We start from the raw sequence: 24552 nt of genomic DNA, 5'->3' as shown, positions 1-24552 counted from the left end.
AGAGTACACAAGCACACACACCTACTGTATACAGCATAGTACAGTGTTGGAATAACTACCTTTATTTAAGTGAAAGTACCAATATTACAATGTAAAATGACTCCATTACAAGTGCATTCAAAAGTGTACTTATAAGTACATAAATGTTATCTGCAAAATGCACTAAAAATATCAAAAGCACTTGGCTCCTGTTATCATACATTATATTATTAGATGGTTGTAGTCATTGTTAGATTGTTATGTAACTGTTGTAGCTGGTGCAGCTAGTTTCAGCTACTTTATATTTATATATATATTATATATATATTATATTTGGTAGTTTAATCCAGTGGTTCCCAACCTAGGGATTGGGCCCCTCCAAAGGGTCACAAGATAAAGTTATCAAAGTGATGAATGTGAAGTGACAAAGTTCCAAAAGAGGCCAAATAGTTGGTAGTTACTGATCACAAAAACATAAAATAGCGTCAACACATTTAGCAAAGCCTGAGCTCTATGAAAGCAAAGACCAAACATTACAAACTACATCAGCAAAAAGAAACTGTTCTCACAAACTTGCTGTTAAATGCTACAAAATTACAATCTAGAAAATTGCCCAGAATCAAGGTCACCCTACAGCATACTAGTGAGAATCAAGGTCACCCTACAGCATACTAGTGGCCTAGAGAGGTTTAAGGGGCTGACCATGTAATCCTATAACGTTCCAGGTTTGACTCTGGTTCTACCTGTCAGGCTATTCAGCAGGCGTCATCAGTCGCTATAAGCCCCATAGATGTGGGTCAATAGGGGCCTACTACACCAACAAGGTTAAAGAACACGACAGCGACCTCTAGAGACCGTAGTAATTATGACAGGAGCAGAATTAGAAGTCAGGTTTTGTAGCACAGACAGTGTGAAACAGGACTTTCACCCAGGAGACTGGAGTTTGCATCCTGAGTGAAACCAACGATGTGTAGTTTTGTGTGTAGTTATTTTAATATGCTGAAAGGTTATTATGGAATTTTTGTCCAACGATGCCAAAAATATTTAGTAGATAGTAAATAGTCTAAGTAACATTTTGAAAGTAGGACTTTTACTATTAACAGAGGACTCCTACACTGTGGTAACCTACTGCTACTTTTACTTCAGTAAAACATCCGAGTATAAGTTCTTCCACCACTGGCTACTAAACAACACACATCTGTATGTCCTTAAACTGTTTATGGGAACTTTAAACAGTCTTTGTTAATCATATTTCACAATATTACATTGTGATAAATAAAGATCCTTTTGTTCGCATCATTATAAGTTTACTATAAATTAATATATTTCATCATAGCAGCAGAAAGTCATCTGGTTTGAATATGTGACACAGAGCTGGCAGTGAACGCCCCTTAGAGCAGGATGGTGAGGAGGAGGAGGAGGAGGAGGAAGAGGAAGAGGAGGAGGAGGCTGTTCAGCACTCAGACGGGACACACAGGCAGCGGGTAGGTTTCAGCTCTGATATCTTTATAACGCATGTTTCCTTAAAATAACAACTCAATATTGCTTCTCCAGAGACTCTTGGTGCGTCTGCAGGGCTCAGTGGTGAGTTCAGGGACCTTCATGTACTTTATTTTGTCATGTTTCTTTCTTAATCTGTCAGTATGAAGCTATGGTTGTTTTGTGATAGACTTGTTGATTGATGTTCCTGGTTGGCTAGCCTATTATGTTTTCGCAAACTTTGTTTATTGTTAAAAGTTTAAAAAGTGAAGTTCATCAAGTAGAAACCGGATAAACGCAGATCTACCTGTAGCTTTTATTATGGGATTCACTCATAAATAACACGCTTATTAGGTTCACGTATAAGTTGAAAAGTGTGATGCCAAAATAAAAATAATAATAAATATTTAGGGTATTATATTGGAGAAATACATAGAAACTTGATTTGGAGTATTTTTCTTAAATCACACTTTATATATGTATAAGCTGTAAATAGTGGCGTTATTAATGGCTAATAAATAATTTACTAATGTTTCATGGAAGAGTAAGCTATTAATAAGAACATCATTCGGGTTGCCAGGTTGTACAAAATCCTCCTCCAGCATGACACTGGTGTTAGGGCTGCAAGTAACGATAGTATTTTCTCAATTAATCGATTAGTTGTTTGCTCTATAAAATGTCAGAAAATGGTGAAAAATGTTTCCCAAAGCCCAAGATGACGTCCTCAGATGTCTTGTTTTGTCCATAACTCAAATATATTCAGTTTACTGTCATAGAGTAAAGAAACCAGAAAATATTCACATTTAAGAAGCTGGAATCAGGAAAATTTGACTTTTATTTCTTTAAAAAATACTCAATCTGATTAATCAATTATCAAAATAGTTGGCTATTATTTTAATTGTTGACAACTAATCGATTAATCGTTGCAGCTCTACATGGTATAGCTCCTAAATTGACTGTTCGACTGTTAAGTAGCCAATGTTGATAACTTTAAGTAGGCAAACAGTCCATTTGAGGGGACTACAACCTGGCAACCCAAAAGTTGTGCTTGTTAATGGCTTAGAACTGATCTATAAAGTATTCATAAATCATGTGTTAACATTATTAAAGCAATTATAGAACCCTTTGTAAAGGGTGCCTCAATAGAAACTGGTACCAGTAGGCTATTTTTTTCTGAACATACTTATTATTATAAATGACCTGTTGTGTTATTAAATAGGGCTGCAACTAACGAATATTTTCATTGTCGATTAATCTGTTGATTATTTTCTCGATTAATCGATTAGTTGTTTGGTCTATAAAATGTCAGAAAATGGTGAAAAATGTCGATCAGTGTTTCCCAAAGCCCAAGATGACGTCCTCAAATGTTCTTGTTTTGTCCACAACTAAAATATATTCAGTTTACTGTCATAGAGGAGTAAAGAAACCAGAACATATTCACATTTAAGAAGCTGGAATCAGAGAAATTACTTTTTTTTCTTAAAAAAAATACTCAATCTGATTAATCAATTATCAAAATAGTTGGAGATTAATTTAATAATTGACAACTAATCGATTAATCATTGCAGCTTTAAAGGGAACTAGATTTGGACAAATATTTCCGTCTTAAAGCACATTTCATAAGCTGTAATTAGTGGCATTATTAATGGCTAATAAATAATTTACTAATGTTTCATGGAACAGTTATAAGCTATTAATAAGAACATAATTTGGTTTGCCAGGTTGTACAAAACCCTCGTGCGACGCATGAAACATGGAATAGCTCTTTAATTGACTGTATGACTGTTGTCAAGTAGTCAATGTTAATAACTTAAAGTTAAATGGATGTTGGAGGTGAAACAGTCCATTTGAGGGGACTTCCTGATTAATTTAAGAGTTTGCTTCAAGGACAAAGCAACTATCATGCTGGAGGAGGATTTCCTACAACCTGGCAAACCAAAAGTTGCTCTTGTTCATGGCTTACAACTGATCTATTAAACATTAGTAAGTTATCTATTAACTATTAATAACGCCAATAATTACAGTTTATAAACCTTTTATAACGTGTGCTTTAAGAAGAAAAATATTTGTCCAAATCAATCAAGTTCTTATGCATTTGTCTAATATATTAAATATGTTTTTCTTATATTATTTGTATTTATATTATCTATATCTATATCTATCTATATATCTATCTATAAAGCTTTCGTAAATCATGTATTAACATTATTAAAGCAATTAAAGAACCCTTTGTAAAGTGAACCCTTTAGAAAGTGGTAGCCTACTAACATATTTTTTCAGAATTGACTTATTATAATTGAGCTGTTGTGTTATTAATCAATTAAAGCGACCACCATACTCAGGACGGTGCTCTTAAGAAGACACCGTTTTGTCTGCTGCACAACGCCTCCTGTGTTCTTGCGTTTCAGCCTCACAGTAACATATTTGTTGACAAACACTTTCCTCGAGTGTCATACCATGAAGTGGGTGACGACACCTCGGAGACCCCGGCCAGTTGTGGTCGTCATGCGCTCGTACAATAGTACCCTGTCATGAGCACACAGAAGGAGCTGTTTTCATTGCACAGCAATATCAGGCTCTCGTCAGTGTCCATTTATTGTGTCTTTATGTCGGCCGAGTGCAGCTGTGTGGAGGAGCTCCCTGGTTGTCTGTCCCAGTGTGGCTCTGAGCCTGCTCCAATGTTGTGTAAACACCAACCTCAGTCTCCAGTTCCCATGCAGGGTCAGTGTCATTTTTAACATGCCGGTTTCTTCGTCTGTTGCATCCAGCAGAGTCACGATGGAGTCCCACAGACTGAGCGGCTCTCCGGACGTCAGGATACAGAGGAGCTACCTGCACAGTCCCAGAGGAGGCCAGGACAACCATTTTGGAGTCCGGGTGCAGATCCAAGGGATTAAAGGTCAACCCTATGTGGTTCTGAACAGTTCTGGCCAGGAGATCCACCAGGACGTCTCAGTCATCACTCACCAGGCGGGGTACAATCCCGGCATGGTGAGGAGGTCTGTGGACGAAAGACACCCTCCCTCTGAGTCCACCTCCTCCGCGCTTCATTATCAGAAACACCCAGAGATCCTGAGACCTTACGACCCTGAAAGTAATAACCTAAACGTAGTCCTTCCTTCAACGGCTTCAGTCGCCCGATCCAGACAGCTAAACACCAGCCCTCTTCCTGAGACTGTGAACAAACCTAGGATCCCTCTGCCTGCCGAGGGCCCAGTGGGAGACCAGGGTGAGGTGACACCTCCCTCAGGTAGACAAGTCCCTGCAAGGTCCCCAAACTCAGTGGAAACAGACTCCTTCATATCTGTCGGGAAGCTAATAAGCCAGTTCAACACCACTCAGCGGAGAGGACGGGGAGGCCCGAGGAACCGGTTGGACCCAGAGCAGTGTCGAAGGTCCCGCAGCGTGGACAGCGGCCGAACCTCAGACTCCTCATCCTCCTCCTCTTCCTCCAGCAGAGCCTCGTCTCTGAAGGGTGTCAGGGGCGAGACCCCGGGTGAGATGTATCCTCCGGGGTCAGCCAGGGCTCGACTCCTCGGCGGAGAGGCCTCTTTGGCGAGGGAGGAGAACAAGCCTGTCACGCCGCTTATAGGACATCATGGAAAAGAGACGATGTCTCCACATTCTGCTAAACACCTTCACAGAGCAGAGAAACCATGTAGTGACCAGACTGACGATGAAAGAGACGCACAGGTAAAGTGATTTGTGCCAGGGCACCATTGTCATTTTAAAGGGTGTATTTATTTGCTGTATATTCTCTAACCAGGTCACTCCTGATCTTCTGAAAGGACAGCAAGAGGTCTCAGTAGACCCACTTGAAGACACAACCAAACAAATACTGTTCACCTACCTCAAGGATGGGTAAGTGCCCCTCAGCACTCAGCACTGAGTTAGTATAGTTTGACATTTTGGGGAAATATGGTTATTTGCTTTCTTGCTGATCGTTAGATGAGAGGATTGATACCACTCTCATGTCTGTACCAAAAATATGAAGCTACAGCCAGCATAGCATATAAGAGCAAGGCCACTTTATTTGCATTGCACCTTTTAAACCCAGAACAAAGTGGTTTACACAAGATGAAGCGAAAAAATTAAACACGCTTTAACAAAATGCTGAATAAAATCAGTTAAAATATAATATAATTCGATTTTTAAAAAGACTAATGGTTACAAAATCCACTTACCAGCACTGGGGCTGCACAATATATCATTTTTTAATCATCATCACAATGTCAGCTTGAAGCAGAGATAGTGATATTGCACTCAGGGATTTTTTTTGAGTCAGTTGAAAGAGTATCAGTAGAAAACTGCACTTTAAAATGTAGCTATTATTTTTTTTTTGTGCCTTTTGTGCTCAGTGCAATGTTCAATTTGTTCAATAAAAGAATGTTGGAAACAAATTTTAATTCAACAAGCAATTTATATTTCAGCGGTATACTGAAAGCAGCAGAAAGGCAGGCAACTGAGTACACTTTAATATCGCAAGTAATATCCTCATCACGATATTCAACAATGTTTTCGCATATCGCATATTTTCCTCCTATCATGCAACCATTAACCAGCACCTCTAAAAGGTCACCAGTTAACTCGTATAATAAACGAAGGGTAGAAATGAAAAGCTGTAGTTTTACAAGACATGTAAGTAGTATCAATCTTCTCTTCTAACTCTCGGCAAAAAAGTGAATAAACGTAATACCAAAAACTTTTAAAACAGCCTAATAAATGAGTTTACACTTTCACTTTCATCTGAAGTTGAAAGCTGAGATTAGTTTTCTTTAACACCGTCTCTTTTTTAACCCCACAGCGACCTTTTGGTGGTTGTGATCATGTAATGCAGTCAGATAAGGGGCTTCTGCTCCAGCTGTGTGAGCTCACGCAGCAGTCAGGAATGCAGAGCATGTACTGGTTTCCACTGATAAAATAAATTCTCCACATGGAAAGTTTTTACGATTCATCGGTGGCATTTTGAAAATATGTGCTGGAGTAGAGCTATTATTCATTAAATGCTATGTACCTGGATTAGGCAGGTTGAGCTGAGACGTCCTGCACTGCCATGTCTTTGTTTAACAACTGACTCAATTGTATTTTACATTACCCCCGGCCAGTACTGTTTGTGAACTATTTGTCTTGCTTCTCAGGACGACTGATGACGACTCCACCACTGAGAAGAAAGTCACCCTGCTGCTTGAAAGGGTCAACAAGGTCAAGTGGAAGACTGCTGAAAATGTGGAGGAGGAGGAAGTGTGTGTTGGGATGAGATGTTTGCCAGCGCTGATCACTGTTGAGCATCATTTAATGTCTTTGTCTGAAACTAACGATGATTTTGGGCGTCTCCTTTTTTAGGATTATTCAGCCGAGGTGAAGTTTTTGCAGGAGAAGCAGACAGAGCTGGAGGAGGAAGTGTCTGAATTAAAGCAAAAACTGGAAACAGAGATTAAGGTGTAGTGAAATCCCATCCTGCTGATTCACCTCTAAAACACTTCCTGTTCCTGTGGTCTGATGTCGTTTGTTTTGCGCAGAATGAGAAGACTCTAGCCAAGGCTTGTGAAAAGGCCAGGACAGAGAAGAAAAAACTTCAGGAAGAGTTGGCCAGAAGTCAGGAGGAGCTTTGCAAACTCAGCGACAGACTGGCTGAGGTCGAGGCCGAACTTCAGTCCACCAAACGGGAGTAAGAATCTGACCTCTGAGTCATTCTACAGAGTTTACAATGAAAAATATGCTATGTAAAAATATATAAATCTTATCAGATAAATGAGGGCTTCCACTGAGCAAGGTGTCTAATTTCTGGTCAAAAAGTCCAGCACATGTCTTTTGTGTGGATTAAACACTGAGATACAACCTGTAAATTAGTGAGCTTTAGATGTGCTGGTAGTAGGGCTGGACGATATGTCGATATTGTGATATGAGACTCGATATCATCTTGGATTTTGGATATTGTAATATCGCATAAGTGTCTTTTCCTGGTTTTACAGGCTGCATTACAGTAGAGTGATGTCATTTTCTGAACTTAGCTGTTCTATTATTTGCCGTTACCCACTTTGTCATTATGTCCACATTACTGATGATTATTTTCCAAAATCTCATCATGTAAATATTTTGTGGAAGCACCAATAGTCAACCCTACAATATCGTTGCAATATTGATATCAAGGTATTTGGTTAAAAATATCGTGATATTTGATTTTCTCCGTAACACCCAGCCCTAGCTGGATTTTGTTATTGTTGAACAGAGCTAGGCCAGCTGTTTCCACCTGTATCCAGCCTTTATGCTAAGCTAACTGGCTGCAGCTTCATATTTAACGGACAGATATGAGTGGTATCTAGCTTCTCTTCTAACTCTCTGCAAGAAAGCGAATAAACGTACTCCCCAAAATGTCAAACACTTCCTTTAATTAATTCTTGCGTCGCAAAACAAAGTGTATCAAACAAAGTTCAGTGTTCAGTTCAGAACTAAATCAAATGCCTCAATGCTTTGTTCCACTTTCTTTAACTAAGCTTCTGCTCATACTCTTAGGTCATTCAAGTGAACTGTGATGTGTGATCTGATGAAGGTCATTTGACTGAGAGCAGGGTCAAATACCAGTGGGATTAAGTGTGCAGATATCCTTTTTTGTTATCTAGCTCTATCAAACCCTTTTTTAAAAACGCTTTTTTGCAAAGCACAGTAAACAGGCTTCTTTCCTTAATCTAAAATATGAAACTAAAATATGTCCGTCTGTCCTGCCTGTATGTTGTCAGGCTGACACAGATGAAGGCAGAGAGAGACAGATCCAAGACGGAGATGAAGGACCTTCAGCAGCAGCTCTCTGAGATGCACGATGAGCTGGACCAAGCCAAGAGGGCCGAGGTGATAAACACAGAGAAAGAAGTCCTTCTGGAGGTAAATGAAACCACATGAACAAGATACACTAAAGCTCCTTTACTGGACTCGAGGTAGTGGCGTTAATATTTTGATGGATGTCTGTCAGGAAATGGCGCAGCTGCGTGAGGACTTTCAGGAGATGCTGCAGGTGAAGGAGGAGCAGGAAGAGGTGGTGCACCGCAGGGAGAGGGAGCTCAACGCCCTGAAAGGGGCGCTCAAAGAGGAGGTGGAGACCCACGATACATACATGGCCGCTCTGAAGGATGAATTTGAAACTGAGCTTGAAAAGCTGCTCAGGGAGTTAGAGCTGGCTAAAGAGGTAAAGACGTGCATCTCTACTGTTTCTACAAGCCAAAACATGGTTTCATGGTTTATTATTGCGTCCTGTCTCCCAGAGCAGTGCTCTGCTGGGTCAAGAGAAGGTTGAAGCAGAGGAGGAGAGAGGTCTAGCGAATGAGCAGCTGGAGGACCTGAGCCAGGACAGAGATCAGCTGAGATGGAAGGTGCAGGAGCTGAACAACAAGGTGGATCAGCTGAGTCAAACCATCCAGGAGTCTAAAGCCACGGAGAGACTGCTGGAGCAGAGAGCAAAGCAGCTGGAGGTTGGACAACTGATTAGTTTATTTCTAAATGTTTTTAATAGGGCTGTCAATCGATTAAAATAGTAAATTGCACAGTTTTTATCTGTTCAAAATGTACCTTAAAGAGGAGATTTGTCAAGTATTTAATACTCTTATTAACATGGGAGTGGACAAATATTCTTGCTTTATGCAAATGTATGTATATATTTATTATTGGAAATCAATTAACAAAACAATGACAAATATTGTCCAGAAACCCTCACAGGTACTGCATTCAACATAAAAAATATGCTCAAATCATAACATGGAAAACAAGCTCAACAGGCAACAACAGCTGTCAGTGTGTCAGTGTGCTGACGGACTCGTGGGTACCCATAGAACCCATTTTCATTCACATATCTCGAGGTCAAAGGTCAAGGGACCCCTTTGAAAACTAATGGTACTAATGGACACCTTAGGTTTTCTAGTTTCATATGATACCAGTACCTTCACTCTAGCTTTAAAACTGAGCCAGCTACAACCTCTGAAAGATCGATTGTGTTAATGCGTTGAAGACATTAGTGGCGTTATCGTGTTAACGTTGACAGCCCTAGTTTTTAAATCAACATTTATCTTCCTGATGTGGTCTACTCAGCTATGTATATCCCGATGTTTTCCTTGTTCCCCAGAGAGAAAGGCAGCAGGTTGAGGAAGTGCTGACAGACGTGAGGAGGAACGAGGAAGAGATGGGTCAGTCTAACCAGTCGCTGCTCACTCGCTTGGAGGACGTGCAGGTAAAGAGAGGTCGCCGTTAGCTTTGATTGCTATAGGGCTTTAAATCACAAGTTGCATTGATTCTTTGGACAACGATACGATATTTGCTGATATCACAACGTCTGCCACGATACGATTTACGATTCAATTCAGGGGCTGTGATCGGTATTAGACAATATCCTATTTAACACACAGTTACATTTCTATAAACTCACAAAAGGCAACTAAAATATGATTTGGCAATTTTATTACTGGGTTCTGTAGGAATGAGGTGCGGTTGGACAGAAATCTTGTCACAGATGTGCCATGGGAATTTGAAAATAAAGGCGTATCTCATAGATGATAGGTATCGGTGTTTTCACTATGCATATATTGATCCAGATCGTTACACCCCTATCGGTTGCACTGTGGTGGTCTAGTGGTCTAAGATGCATACCATGTAACTGCAACGTAATTTGCTGCATGCCATCCTCTCTCTCTTCATGTTTCTTGCCTTTTTATCCATGCTCGGAAGCTCACGGTCATCCCGTTTCCTTTGGTTTTTCCTTCCCAGGGTAAGCTGACCCGGCTAAATCATGAGCACAGGGAGCTGAAGGAGAAGCTCAAGGAGGAGAGGAGACAAATAGAGGACCTGTGGAGGACAAAAACTGAGCTGGAGGACGAGAGGAGGCTGCAGGATCGGAATGTGGAGCAACTGCAGAGGAAGGTGAGAGCTGGACTATTTATTGGGCCCTATGGCAACATGAAAATCTGTTATCTTAACCCATGAGATCAGCAGAAACAGCTGATATTTCTTGTGCTTGGATAGCCTTGTCCACATTCCCAAAGAGGTCCACTTATCTGACTGTAGCAGCTCTTTGTTTATCTCAGATGAACAGCATTATGGAGGAGTGCGAGGCGTCTACAGATGTACTTCAGAACGAGGTCGACGAGGCTAGAGAGAAGAGCCAGAGGGAGTTGGACGAGCTGCGGAGACAGCTGCAGGAAAAGGGAGTAGAGCTGGAGAAATCCCGACAGGCAGCCAAAAAACTTCAGGAAGAGGTGTGGTACTCATTGTCTCTCTGATTCATCCGCATGTGAGTCACCAATAAAATGAAATGTAAACTCACCACCCGGATGGAAAAGGAGTTGTGTCCCTTTGTTTGAGTATTTTTCTTCTTAGTAGTCTAATAATTCTGCTTTTGTTTAATAAAGTAGGACTGATTGACCATGACCTAATAGCAGACGTTGCATGTTACCTTATCTTACGGTGTGTGTTTACTCTGTGTTCTGTTATGTGTTCAGCTGCTTCCTCTGGAGGAGGATCTGCGTCGGTGTCGCCGGGAGCAGCAGGAGGCCCAGCTGAGGGCTCGGCAGCTGGAGCAGAGGGCGGAGGAGCTGGAGGAGAAAAACGTAGCCACGGCGGGAGAGCGAGAGCGCCAGCTCAAACTCATGGAGGTAAATGTCTCGGCAACTTTAACTTTGGAAACTTTTAGAAAGAATGGTAACAATTGATCCAGCAGAGACAGAGATACCCTGACTTTTAGTCTCTAGTATGCTCAAAACACTGGATCCTAAATTTCATCTTTCATTAGACGTTCTCTGACTGGTCTTCCCTAGTTTGCAATGCAAGGTTTCTGTTATCAATCTGTGTCGCCACGCCAAAAACGACTTCTCAGACTTTGGAAACCTCCCTCCAGAGTCACAGATGTTCCACAGTTGTTAGTGCTGCTAACCTGAACATGTGCCCCTTTGAGATGCTGTAACAAGATAAACATGCATCCAAATATATAACAGTATATAGGTATACTTTGTCACAGTGCAGGATGTAGAAAAATAACATTTCCATCAACATGAATATTAATCAATGGTTTATGGATGAAAAGAGAAATAAAAAGAAGAAAAACTAGATCATCTTGCGACAGCACAGCGATCTGACCACTTTAAAAGTCTTGTAGTGTGAACCCGGCTTTAGATGACAACAGCAATGTTCCCTGCATAATAATATACTGTGTTTATGTTAGGGCTGCACAATTAATCAAAATACTAGCCTGCTGCAATTTTCAAATCACAATATTTGTCGAAATGTGTCAAAATACCATTTTAAATTAAATATTGTGGTGCTGCAGATATGTCTTGGCCTACACATTTAATTCTACAGACTAGATTCTACACACCGTGATCATGTTTTTCAATGAAAATGAGTATAATGATGTAAAAATGATCATCCCCTCTAATATCTCAAAACATAACGCAATTGCAATATCAGTCAAAATATTTTTTTCAAAATTGTGCAGCCCTAATATATGTTCTACTTGTAAACTGATGATTATCTCGAGCTGTACTTCCTCTCATTCGATTCCTCACAGTCCAACACGCTTCACTTTATCACCTTCTTAATCTGTTCAGGTGCCAGTATTTGCACTCATTTGTTCCTGTGAACGATGAGGTTGCTTAAAAGAGCCACAGCAACAACATCTCATAACTCAGCATTGTTTGTCCTGCTGATGACAAAACATGTGACACCAGTGTGATCACTGTTGACACTGCCTATCGACCGAGGAAGCTCCTGTTTACTGTACAAAGTTATCAAACCTGTCTGGGTGTTCTCTTCTTTCACTCTTCTTACACTGTCAAACACTCTCGTCCATTCAGCAGTGAACAAATGTACAAAATCTTAACATAATCACAGGTTTTTCATTATTATCTTTGTCTTACTGCATTTATTCCCACAGCTTTCTTCATATATTATTAAAAATCAGTTTTCTAACCACAGCTTCTAGGGATAAGTTCATCATGTCCTCTGTGCTTGTAAACATTACAGATTAATGCAATATATATATTAACTAGATGATGGTTTGTTCATGTGTTCCTCTCCTCTCAGGGACGTATCAGTCAACTAGAAGAGGATCTTAATGATGAGCGCAGCAGTGCCGACCGCCTGATGGAGCGATTCGATAAAACCAAAGAGCAGGCAGGTTCACTCCCTCACTCTATATTAGCTATGAAGAGACAACCTATACGCCCCCTGTCTTCAGTTTGAGCACCCAGCCCTACATCTGTTTTTATCAGAAACAGATTTTTGGGCCAAGTACTCAGATTTCCCCTCAAGACACTTTTTGTTTTGTTTCTGTAACGTTCACTTTGTAACAGTGCTGAAACACGACAGAACCGCACCGACTTCATACATGTTTCTTCATCTCTGACGTCGTCAAAAAGAGCCTCACGTCCTCAGTGCGCCTGTAAAAGTAGGCCACCATTCATGGGAGCAAAGCGGCGCAGACTAATTGACACAAAACACATTGCAAAGACAAAAAAACAGCAACCTATTGTGAGCAGCTATTCACACACTCCCTTCACTGGGCCTCTGGATGTTATTAGAGAGAGAGCCTTTAGATCTAATGTGGCGGCTCAGACTAGCATTTCCTCTCATTTCAGGAATTCAGCTGAAAAGTTCTCATTTAACCTGAAAGTGCTTGTCAACAGATGCTGCTCTTTTTAATAAGGTACGGCTGTGTTTTCAGTCAATACATATAAAGTGCAAGCCCATATTTAGCTCTACGGTTACAAATTGGCATAAAGAATTAGTGGTTCAGTGCCCACATGTTTTACACTTACTAACTTACTAAACATTTACGTTATGCTATATATCAGGCCTATTCAATTGGCGGCCCGTTGGACGAATCTGGACCTTTAACAACCTCAAAACAGCCTTTTAATCATTTATAAATATGAAAAAGGTATTTTAAAAAAAGTTATAATAATGTCTTCCAATAAAAGAGTTTATTCCGGTTCATCAACGTTACCACTCACTTGACGCTGCTAAAAGCAATATCCTTGTGTTTTTATTTAAATAACCTGCTTACATTCTGGGTTTTTGAGTGATTACATTGTTTGCTTATTCATTTTATCATCATTTTATTAGTAGGCTAATTAGCCCATTACTTGGTTATGTTAATAGTTATGTTAGTCTCTAATAGTTAGTTATGTTAGTCTTGTTAAGCACAGAAATACTTATTTTGTTTAACCCAGGCTGTTTAAGCAGGGGGAATTTAGGAGAGTCAAACTGGATCAAAAAGATGATGAATGCAACATTTTGTTTATTCAAACAATAATCTACTAAGATTAAAAAGGTGTATTGTTTCCACATATAAATTCCTAGTTTTGCAGATCACATAGGAAATGTAAATGTCTGGCCTCTTTGCACATCACTGTTTTTTGTTTTTTGTTTTATTTAGCCCTCCGAAAAGAGCAATTGAACAGGCCTGCTTTATATTATGACTGAATGCCAGAGTTGGAAGAAGTATCAGATACTTTGCCAATAAAATACCAATAAAGCAATGTGAAAATACTTAATTTAAAAGTCCTGCATGAAAGATCCTACTGGAGTAAAAAGTATTTTCAGCAAAATGTACTTAAAGTATAAAAAGTAAACCCCTGTGAGTGACATTATTAAGATCAAGATTCAAGATTCCTTTATTTGTCATTTTTATGCTCCACATAAAAACGAAATTGTGTTTCTTCCATCCACCACTCAGAAATTCAGTGCAAAACAATTGGTGAAAACTATAAGGTAATTAAGTAATAATTAAGAGTACTAATAAATAAGCTAAAAGTATGCTAAAAATATAATAGAATAAATAGTTAATTTTAAAAAAAAATAAAATAAAAAAAAAAAAAATTAATGATATTAGATTTTCAATACTGATGCATTAATGTGTAAGCAGAATTTTACTGTTGTACTTTATTTACGTGCGTATATACGTTTATAGTTGGATAGTTTAGTCGAGTGATTCCCGAAAAAAACAAGATGCATTTATGTTGATATTTATGAAATACTGAATAATTCATCCTCTTTGACTCTCAAACACTTGTGGAAATGAACCCATGTGAGACATTTAGAGGGTAAATGTCTCTTTGGTTGATCTGCTAACAAGTCATAGACATCTGAAACATGACAAGAGGCTCCAACCAGACTGTTTTGTAAGATGTCTGTTACAGGAATAGCAGGTTTAGACCCAAACACAGATGAAGAGATGAGGAGAGTTTCAATGATGTAGCTAATGACAAAAAACACTTACTTACAGCTTGAGTCCAAAGCTTGATGCAGGTAACAGAAGTTAATCCAACACAAACTAGGAATACTGAAGAAAACGAAACACTAGGAACACGACTGGGACGTAGAAACAAGCACCTAAGGCAGGCTACCGGACAAGTGAAACCACACGGTCTAAACACACTAATTAACTAATGAAACACAGGTGAGACAGAAAACAGGCAGGAAAAACACAAAGGCAGGAAGTAAACAAGACATGAGGAGAGTGACTATCAAAATAAAACAGGAAACAGAACTACAAACAAACCATGGGACCGTGACGGGGTCACGAGGTCAAAACGGTTTGGAAACAGGTTTAATCTTTAAGAATGTGTTAAATTGTTCAGAAACTACACTTGTCAGATAAAAGTAGTGGAGTAGAAGTATTCATCTCATAAAATGGAAATACTTGTAAAGTACAACTGTCTCAAACTTGAGTAAATGTATGTAGTTACTTTCCACCAATGCTGAATGTTAAAAACTGTTTCCCCCATCTCAGATGGATCAGATGAGGAGCGAGCTGATGACGGAGAGAGCCGTCAGGCAGGACCTGGAGTGTGACAAGATGAGCCTGGAGAGACAGGTACTCTGACCTCTGACCTCTGACCCCGCACAACCTGGACAACAAACCAGACTTCATATTTTTTTTCAGTCCGCCAACTGACAACAGAGACCATCCTCGATCAGAGACCATACTTGTCAACTCTCACGATTTTCCCGGGAGACTCACGTCTTTCATGTCCCTCTCCCGGTTTCCTCCCGGGGAAACAATTTTCCTGTATTTCTCCCGATTTTCACACCTTTTTTTCTTTTTCGTTATACTCTATTTTGAGCTTCTATCCTAGCTTTTATTTTTAGCTTGTTTTTATTTTCTAATCTTTAAAAAAAATTATGTTTTTATAACTGTTTTAATTATGTCTTAATGTTCTTTTGAACTTTGTCGCAATGTTCTTGAATGTTTATATAAAGCACTTTGAATTGCCCTGTTGCTGATATGTGCTCTACAAATAAAGCTGCCTTGCCTTGCCTTACATTTGGCCTAATTTATGACATTCTTCTGTTTCATTTTGTCCGTCAGAATAAAGACCTGAGGAGCAGAGTGACTCATCTGGAAGGATCACAGAGGACCAGCCAGGATTCACTCGTCTCCAAACTCAACAGCCGCATCCAGGAGCTTGAGGAAAGGTTGCAAGGAGAGGAGAGGTGATTGCCTGCACATTAAATAATGAGCTCTTAACAAAAATAAGTTTGAATTCACCAGTGCAGAATAACACTTTGGAAAATGGCTCCATCAGATACTTGATGGTAGCTGTCGAGCGGTGAACCCACTGGTATCACTTTCACTGTGGTTGTAAGAGTGAGAGTATCTCTGGTCCCAAACACACGAAGAAGGTGTTGAGTTACAGGAAGCTGCAGCAGCGATGTGATCTCTTGGTGCTCTGTGCTCTCAGGGACAACAACAGCCTGCAACAAGCAAATCGCAAGCTGGAGCGCAAGGTGAAGGAGATGAAGATGCAGACGGATGAGGAGCACATCAACCTGCAGAGCCAGAGAGACCAGGTAAAGAAAATATAAACTTATCAAGTAGTCAGCAAAACTTCAGACTTGTGACTCAATATCTGGCTTTTGTGAACTCTGCAGCTGACTCAGAGACTGAAGACGGCGAAGAGGCAGATGGATGAGGCGGAGGAGGAGATTGAGCGTCTGGAACACGCCAAGAAGAAGGTGCAGAGAGAACTGGACGAGCAGATCGAGTCCAACGAGCAGCTTCACGGCCAACTGAGCACACTGCGGAACGAGATGAGGTGACCACTCACCTTCTGCCACAGCGTTTAATATACAGCGGTACATTAAGTCATGTCGTTCTTTAACTTTATTTTTTTTTCACTAACAGGCGTAAGAGGAAATCACCTCCTCTCATTAAGGTCATGGAGGGCGACGGGAATGACGTGGATGACTTTGGATCTGATTGACTGGCGTATGATAAAAACGAAATGCCGTCCAACAGTCATTTCTGGACTTTATTAAGAAATGTTGGACTTGACTGAAAAATCCTTGATTTCATAATTCAACATATTAACAAACTCAGGTGTGATTTCATGATGTTTCCAGTTGTGAATATAGTGGCACCCACAGTCTATGTTGGCACCTTGCCAAGGCTGACCTCTTGTGGCAACATGTATAACTGCAACACCTGACAAACTTATATTTTACAATGCAACTGGCTTATTTACCTGTACTCAAAGTGATTAATTTGTTCCCTAAGTTATTGCTTTCCGGTGTGAGTTTATTTTGCAAACTGCAAAACTAATGAATAAATGTGTGAAAGATACGTTCCCAAAATGTACTCATGTTTATACACCTACAGAAACTCTTAAAAGAAATAAATCCTGCTGAATGTTTGACGACACACACAACTAAAATCCAATTTGAAGTTGCGTTTAATGAGAGTTACAATACTTAAAAAAAAAAAAAAAAAATTGTATTTATTGACTTACTTAGACCATACATGTTACTCTCTTCCCCAAGATTCAGAATCTTTTCATCATACAATATCAATGAACAAGACAGAGAACATGCCATAACAAAATCATAAATCCCAAACTAATATTTTTATGTGAGGGGAAAGAAAATAAATAAATAATAAATAAAAAAGGAAGAGAAAATAAATAAAATAAAATAAAAGCAAGAAGAAACAACCAAACAGACAAAACATAATAATAATAACAATAATGCTAATAATAATAATTATTATTATTATTATTATTGTTATTATTATTATTTGAATGAATTTCAATTTATTTTCCACTCACTTACTTATCTTTTTTATTGTTATTATTATTTTTGTTATTATTATTAGTGATGATAATAATAATAATCCTGATCATAAAAAATGCATAGTATTATAATAAAATAAATACTAACAAATGAATAGGTATATGAAAGCTGATTGCGAGACAGAAATAGTTCCCGCTATTATTCCGCTTAATAATAAAGACATATTTCCCCACAGGCCAAATAGGAGAGAAGAATAGGAAAACAGCATAAAAGAAAACAAAACATGATCAGTGAATGAGCCATCCTAGGGAGAAAAAAGAAAAACATGATCAGGACTTTGGCCCTTAAAAATGTATTTTAGTTCATACGGTTTTCATCCCGTATTCTCCATTTAGACACAATACAAATCACACCTTGTGAAACTGTGTATGTTGACGAGGCTGATGAGAGGAGTGTGATGGTTTCACCAGTGGATCAATGGTGTGTGCTGAATGGCTTTGGTCGGGTAGAGGTGGAGATCTGACAGCTCCAGAGGTTCACACTGCTGCACATCTGGTAGTTTTAACAGCAGTTGGCACAAGGATACATGGAAACACAACAAAAGAGAAGCATGAGGCAACACTGTGCTCTCAAACATGGAATACTCAAGGAATTCCTGGCAGAATTCCTGGGAACGTTTGTCTTGGTTGTAAGTAGCATTTTGTATTATACATTTAGTGCACTTGCTTTAGAAGTTTTCAAGTCTGAGATCTTGTTTAAATGCTTATTTCAGTTTAAGTGTTGAGCTCCAGATGTTCAGAAATCTTCATGTCCCTTTATGATGTTAGTGACACAATCTGCTCTTCTCTTCCTCTCTTGTTGGTCAGCTGTTTGGCTGTGGCTCCGTCGCTCAGAGCGTCCTCAGTCGAAACACACTGGGTGAGCCTCTCACCGTCCACATCGGCTTCTCCGTGGGACTGATGATGGCAGCGTACGTGGCCGGTGGAGTGTCAGGTAAATGTAGGAACTTATGCACCTAATTGTTTATTTCACACGAGCCACAACACCCCACTAGTTTGATACAGTGCTTTGAATTTAATGCACATGTAGGGCTGTCACGATATCAGAGTTTTACTTCTTGATTATCGTGGCAAAAATAATTCACGATAACGATATTATCGCGATATCTATCGGAAAATTTGAAAAAGACAAAATAACGCAATCAGTAAAATTCATCATCTTTAACTTTGCTTATTGTGCGTTTTGTCTCTTTTTGGCAAATTCATTTCTCTCAAAATACAAGTAGGGAGGTATAGAAAGAGTCTGTAACCGTTAAAGAGGCGCTGGATTATTTACATGATATTATCATATGTGTTTTAACAACATGATATACATTTTTCATTTTTAAATATCACGGTTATTGTCAATACTGTATATCGCAATATGCCTATGTATGTTAAATAATATTACAATAATTGTGAGTGGTGGTTGCAGAGATCATACTCTGCTGGGTGTTGGCATCCTGTCAATGTAATGAGTTTTAACAATATAGTTTGTTGTTTGCATATTCAGTTGCATTTAATCTACTATTTAGCGCTACAGACTGCATTAAAATAATTTATAGTTAATACAAACAACCTGCCACAGCTCGCATGTATGTGTTGTAATGAAAACATTGTTACTCACAAGGCTTGTGATAATGTAACTTTATGACTTCCTCTCCAGCCGTGTGCCACCTCCCGTGTCAGCGGGGTCGTGCCAGTTCTCTTCTCACATCCAATGAATGCGTACTGATCATTGATTTGTTAGCGCTAGTGCACACAGCCTCTCTGGGGTCATACATAACCCTGGGCGCTAAATGTCCTGCAAACGCCATTGATCACAGGCTACGTTCATCGGTCCAAACGAGACCGCTCGACTCATCTGAGCAGCAGCTACTTCCAGTTTTACATCAGAAGGACCAAACAGAGTTCATGAAGACAGATCACTGATATGTGACAGATGTTGTTAAAATGCCAGGATTTGAGCACAGCTTTATAAAAGGAACCAGATAATGCTCCCTTTGTTTTTATTTAACTCATAGCTTGAATTTCTAATATGTGACCATTATTCTGCCTCTTTGCCTGTGAGCATATATAACAAAACCCGGCACCGCCCCGGGGGCCTCTCCCATACTGCCGCCTCTCGTAAATGTGACGGCCTCGCTAATGATGGAGAGGATATCATGCCAGACACCCCCATCCGCTGCACCCCTTTCTCAATCTGTGCTTTGTCTCCCGTCCCAGGGGGCCACGTGAACCCTGCTGTGTCCCTGGCCATGGTGATCCTGGGCAAACTGAAGATCTGGAAGTTTCCCTTCTACGTCATCGCTCAGTTTCTTGGTGCTTTTGCTGGAGCTGCTGCAGTCTTTGGATTATACCACGGTGACTACACCTGCACTTCATTCCCTTATACATATTCAAATAGTTCAGCTACATGTTCACACTAACTGTGCACAGTTAACATCTATTTACACGTCCTCTTCACAGATGCTTTCATGGACTTCACCAGTGGGATTCTGTCCGTGACGGGAATCAATGCAACAGGTCACATTTTTGCTTCCTACCCTGCGAGACACCTGTCAGTCCTCGGCGGCTTCGTTGACCAGGTGAGCTCCGGTCGCCGTGACCTTATGACCTCCCCTCTCTATTGTGCATCGCTGGCGCTCCCATTCAAGCTCTAAAATCCTGTGAAGTAGCTAATGCACAAATTGATTGGCCCATTTAGTCTGAGAACACCCCCCTCTTTTGCTTCAGTTTTGGGTCCTAATGACCCATTTCCTGGCATTTCCTGGCATTCACTGGAAGGTCAAATCTATACTTAACACCATTTTCCGGTGTTTTAGTGGGCGCAGCGATGCAAAAATAACACGTCTACCAGCTTAAAACCACTGAGATATGTCTAAGCAGAGGGATTGTGCTCATGTTAATGTTTCTGTGTAACAGCGGTGCTGTACAGGGTGAACTCCTTAAATATTAAATAATTAATAGCAGTTAAAACCTAGATTTGAACCATTAAAGGGACATTGTGTGTGTTAGTGGGATCTACTGGCAGAAAAGGAATATTAATAAGTATGTTTTCTCTAGCGTATAATCACCTGAAAATAAGAATTGTCTTGTTTTCATTACATTACAATGAGCCATTTATATCTATATTCGTCCATTTGCGTTTTCACGTTTTTGCGTTGGCCATCGTAGATAAGTTGGTTGCAATCTGCAACATCACCGCTAAATACCGCCAAATTCTACACACTGCACCTTTAAGAATAAACTTGTTTCAGTGATACATATTACACAGTTAGGAGGAATCATATGCTGTGAAAATGTTGCAAATGTAGTTTATACACGTTAACATTTAAAAAAAAATACCATTATTATAAAAGACATGATATGTACACAAAGACATTCACATATATACAGACTCAGATATACATGAATGTAAAGTTAAAAAAAACAACCCTGTCTAGGAGAAATAGGAAGCTGAAAGCTAATAATACAGAGACCTCTCAGGTCAAGATAAACAGGATTACATGAAGTACTGGTACTGTGTTGCCTAAACTCTAAATGAATGGCGTCCCCCTCCTGCAGGTGGTGGGGACGGGTATGCTGGTCCTGTGTATCCTGGCTATTATTGATGGTGAAAACACCGGCACTCCCAAAGGCGTGCAGCCGCTGGCTATTGGTCTGATCATCATGGCCATCGGCGTCTCCATGGGACTGAACTGTGGCTACCCGCTGAACCCGGCCAGAGACCTGGGACCCCGACTGTTCACAGCTGTGGCGGGCTGGGGGATGGAGGTCTTCAGGTAACCATCGCAGAGGAAAACACATCAGGATGTTTAGTTTAATGTGTGATTTTTCTCATGTACCTGAGGTGAATCAAATACAGGCAATTATACTACCCGTTAAAGGGACGTTTTTTTCTTGCCACTGTCGCACTGACTGCATGCTTATAGAGTACGGTCTTCATCTGCTCTATATGAAAAGTGTCTTGAGATAACTTCTGTTATGATTTGACGCTATATAAAAATAAATCAAATTGAATTGAATATACTATGTATGTTCAAATATTATTAAGGGGAGACACCCTAGTTTGGAAAAAGAACTAACTAATAGATATCACCATGAAACTTCCCCAGTTAATGACTTACATTAAGCTTTTAAGTTTTCAGAAATGTTGTGTTTAAATATGCAAATGAGACATTCTTATTAAATATGTGCTAATTGCATACATTTCCAGAACAGAAATCTGAAATTGGATAAAACCAGATTAAAAATTCTTGTTTCATTTTGTTGACAGAGTCAAAGGTTTTTACAGAGGGAATTTTGGATATCTCTCTTTATTGCTCAATACATCAGAAAATACTGTTAACAGAACATAAAAAAACAAACACTATATAATTATATTAACTCAATTCCTTTTGAATTAGCCTTTGGATTGTATGCATACAATGTTAGATGATGACTTTTCTTTATAGAACAAATTAAAATCATGTCCATAATGGCATGTTGTGAATTGCTATTTTTGAGAGAGAACAAAAAGAGATGTTCTTGCTTTTGTTTGTTTGTTTGTCTTGTTGGTTTGTTTGTCTAACTTAATGTAGATGTTATTTAATGTAATTGTAATAAGTGATTTTTGGTCATTTAAAGAAATACATCTTTATTAACTAATTAATTTAGTCCAATAATAAATCGAGCGATTGTTACAGTTCAATGTAGGCAGTTGATCATTTCTATATAGTTTAGGGCTGTCACAATATCAGATTTTCACTACATGATTATTGTGGCTAAAAGAATTCACGATAACAATATAATCGCAATATCTATAGAAAATTCGAAAAAATAATGCAATCAGTCAAATTCATCTTTAAGGTTTTGGGCTTTTTTTGGCAAATGAATTTGACTCTCTACATGAGTGTAGGGAGGTGGAGAGAGAGTCTGTAACCACACCTGTATTTATAAAATGATTTAAGAGGCGCTTGATTATTCACATGATATGATCATATGTGTATTATTAACGTGATGTCATTATTTCTTTTTTAGATATCATGGTTATCGTCAATACCGGTTTATCACAACGCCCCTAATATAGTTTATTATCAACTGCTGACATGAAGCACAGTGTTACATAAGGTCACGTGCTCTCGACAGATGCAGTCGATGCTTGTGAATGATCCAGTGATGCACCGGTCACTACAGTGGCCTCAGTGGCCTCTGTGTCGGCTGCCAGAGATTTCTTTAACTCTTTCTGCTTGTGTGTTTTTATACTTACAGTACTGCAAACTACTGGTGGTGGATCCCCGTGGCAGGGCCCATGGTGGGGGGCGTGGTCGCCGCCGTCATCTACTATCTGTTCATCGAGCTGCACCACCACCGCGAGGAGCCCGAGAAGCCCCACGAGGAGGAGGAAGAGGAGGAGGAAGACGAGGATGACGAGGACAGCAGCCTGAAGGACAAATATGAGATGATCACCATGAGCTAAAAAAAAAAAAAAGACATTAACCTCCATCTGTAAGGACAGACATCCTCTGTCAGCGTCCACGTCAATGTTGGACTGTCTCCCTAACTTTTTATGTTTCATAAACACATGACAAGCTCAGTCCTGTGTGCTTCACATTGTTATGACTTTTCATATATATGTTGTAAATACTGTATAATAGATATTAGACCCTTTATTTGGCTTTATTCACTTGGAAACATTTGGTACTGGACTTTTAGTTTCACATGCCTGCCAGACTCCTTTTAGGTTTACTCCCATTTTCTTCAGTGGTTGTGATGATATTCTCTGTATATTCACTTTTGTTTTTGTTTTAACTTATAATTCTTTTCTTCTTTTGCAAACCACGAGGAAATCGTCCGACCCTGTTATTTATTATTAATATTTGTATTTTCTCTGTGTTGTTTTGTCTACATTAAAGTTTCTACAAATATCGATTTCATAAGAGATATTTCACTTCATCTACTATATCTTTATCACTGAAAACTGACGTTAATCTGACAGTTTGTTCATGTCATTTCCATCTCAGCGTTTACACCATTACCCCATATATCCACACACATCCCTTTAATTGTTGTGTGATTAAGTGAAAGAAGACAGTAATGGCAGACATGAATCTTTGCAGTAAACCTCACCAGCAGACAAATACATCTATTAGTCTAAGATTGAACACCTTCAGCTATAATTGGACCAACACAAGAGATGGATCATTTGTTTTTAACTGTTATGATTGCAGAGGATGATTACACCTCTCAGTGTCAGCTCAGTGCATTATGCTGTGAAATATCTCCTCTATGAGCTGATTGCTCTAGTTAATGTCCTTGTACATATCAAAGAGTCACAGCAAGACGTCTGATCTGAACCTCAGGCGGTCTAAGAGTGTAAGGAAATCGATGCATTGTCAGGAGCCCCCTTGGCCTTCACCTACAAAATGTCACTCAAAAAGACACATACCAACCAGGAAGAGACTCAAAATGATCAAAAAGAAAGAAAAAATGACTACAAAGAGACGCAAAACAGCTGTAACGAGACTCACAATGACTACAAAGGAACGCAAAACAATCACAAAGAGACACAAAACAGCTGCAAAGACACAAAATGACTACAAAAAGACTCAAAACAACCACAAAGATACACAAACTGACCACAAAGAGACACACAGCAACTACAAAGAGACACAAATTGACCGCAAAGAGGCACACAATGACCACAATGACACACAAAACAACTACAAAGAGACACAAAACAACCACAAAGAAATGCAAAACAACTACAAAAAGGGGCAAAACAACCACAGAAAAAAAAATAACTACAAAAAGACCAAAACATCTGTGTGTCTTGCTCCTATGTAGGAGAGGTGTCCCCAGGGGCTCATGTATGAGGGAGCCTTCCTGTCATCCTGTGGAGACTCCTCACACATTTAGGTAACGTCCTCCTGCTGCTAAACAAGACTGGAGGAGGAAACAGCATCGGTACAAGAAATACTCAGCGCTGAGTGGAGGAGAGGCATCTGAGAGCTGCAGGACGAGTTTA

General features: G+C 39.5%; 2 protein-coding genes and 1 long non-coding RNA gene across 9 annotated transcripts in view; 2 read left to right on the top strand and 1 right to left on the bottom strand.

The window, feature by feature from the left end:
• Positions 1 to 14856, bottom strand: part of LOC141766098 (uncharacterized) — a 32466-nt gene extending 17610 nt beyond the window's left edge. The window contains exon 1 of the long non-coding RNA XR_012593573.1: positions 14718 to 14856. This is a non-coding gene — a long non-coding RNA (uncharacterized LOC141766098). The remainder of the gene's footprint in view (positions 1 to 14717) is intronic.
• On the top strand, positions 1352 to 17059 carry LOC141766094 (cingulin-like protein 1). Of its 7 annotated transcripts, none has more exons than XM_074632615.1 (19): positions 1352 to 1463; positions 4227 to 5151; positions 5252 to 5319; positions 6597 to 6699; positions 6802 to 6897; positions 6978 to 7126; positions 8196 to 8337; positions 8426 to 8638; positions 8715 to 8921; positions 9569 to 9673; positions 10207 to 10359; positions 10524 to 10694; positions 10938 to 11090; positions 12517 to 12606; positions 15227 to 15310; positions 15806 to 15930; positions 16179 to 16287; positions 16369 to 16532; positions 16622 to 17059. In XM_074632615.1, exons 1-19 carry the CDS (start codon positions 1381 to 1383, stop codon positions 16698 to 16700), a joined length of 3219 nt encoding a protein of 1072 aa, XP_074488716.1. In that variant the 5' UTR covers positions 1352 to 1380; the 3' UTR covers positions 16701 to 17059. The 7 variants fall into 7 exon arrangements, with proteins under 7 accessions (XP_074488716.1, XP_074488717.1, XP_074488715.1 ...); XM_074632616.1 differs by having other exon boundaries at positions 5225 to 5319; positions 6597 to 6660; XM_074632614.1 differs by having other exon boundaries at positions 5225 to 5319.
• A 74-nt stretch (positions 17060 to 17133) lies between these two features.
• Positions 17134 to 23374, top strand: aqp9a (aquaporin 9a). Its single transcript, XM_074632623.1, has 6 exons — positions 17134 to 18193; positions 18372 to 18498; positions 19770 to 19907; positions 20013 to 20131; positions 21111 to 21328; positions 22797 to 23374. Exons 1-6 carry the CDS (start codon positions 18092 to 18094, stop codon positions 23002 to 23004), a joined length of 912 nt encoding a protein of 303 aa, XP_074488724.1. The 5' UTR covers positions 17134 to 18091; the 3' UTR covers positions 23005 to 23374.
• The last annotated feature ends 1178 nt before the right edge of the window (positions 23375 to 24552 follow it).

This window comes from Sebastes fasciatus, chromosome 4 (genome assembly GCF_043250625.1).
Source record: "Sebastes fasciatus isolate fSebFas1 chromosome 4, fSebFas1.pri, whole genome shotgun sequence".
NCBI lineage: Eukaryota > Metazoa > Chordata > Actinopteri > Perciformes > Sebastidae > Sebastes > Sebastes fasciatus.
The sequence above is the reverse complement of the archived record's forward strand: the minus strand, read 5'-3'. Positions and strand labels throughout refer to the sequence as shown.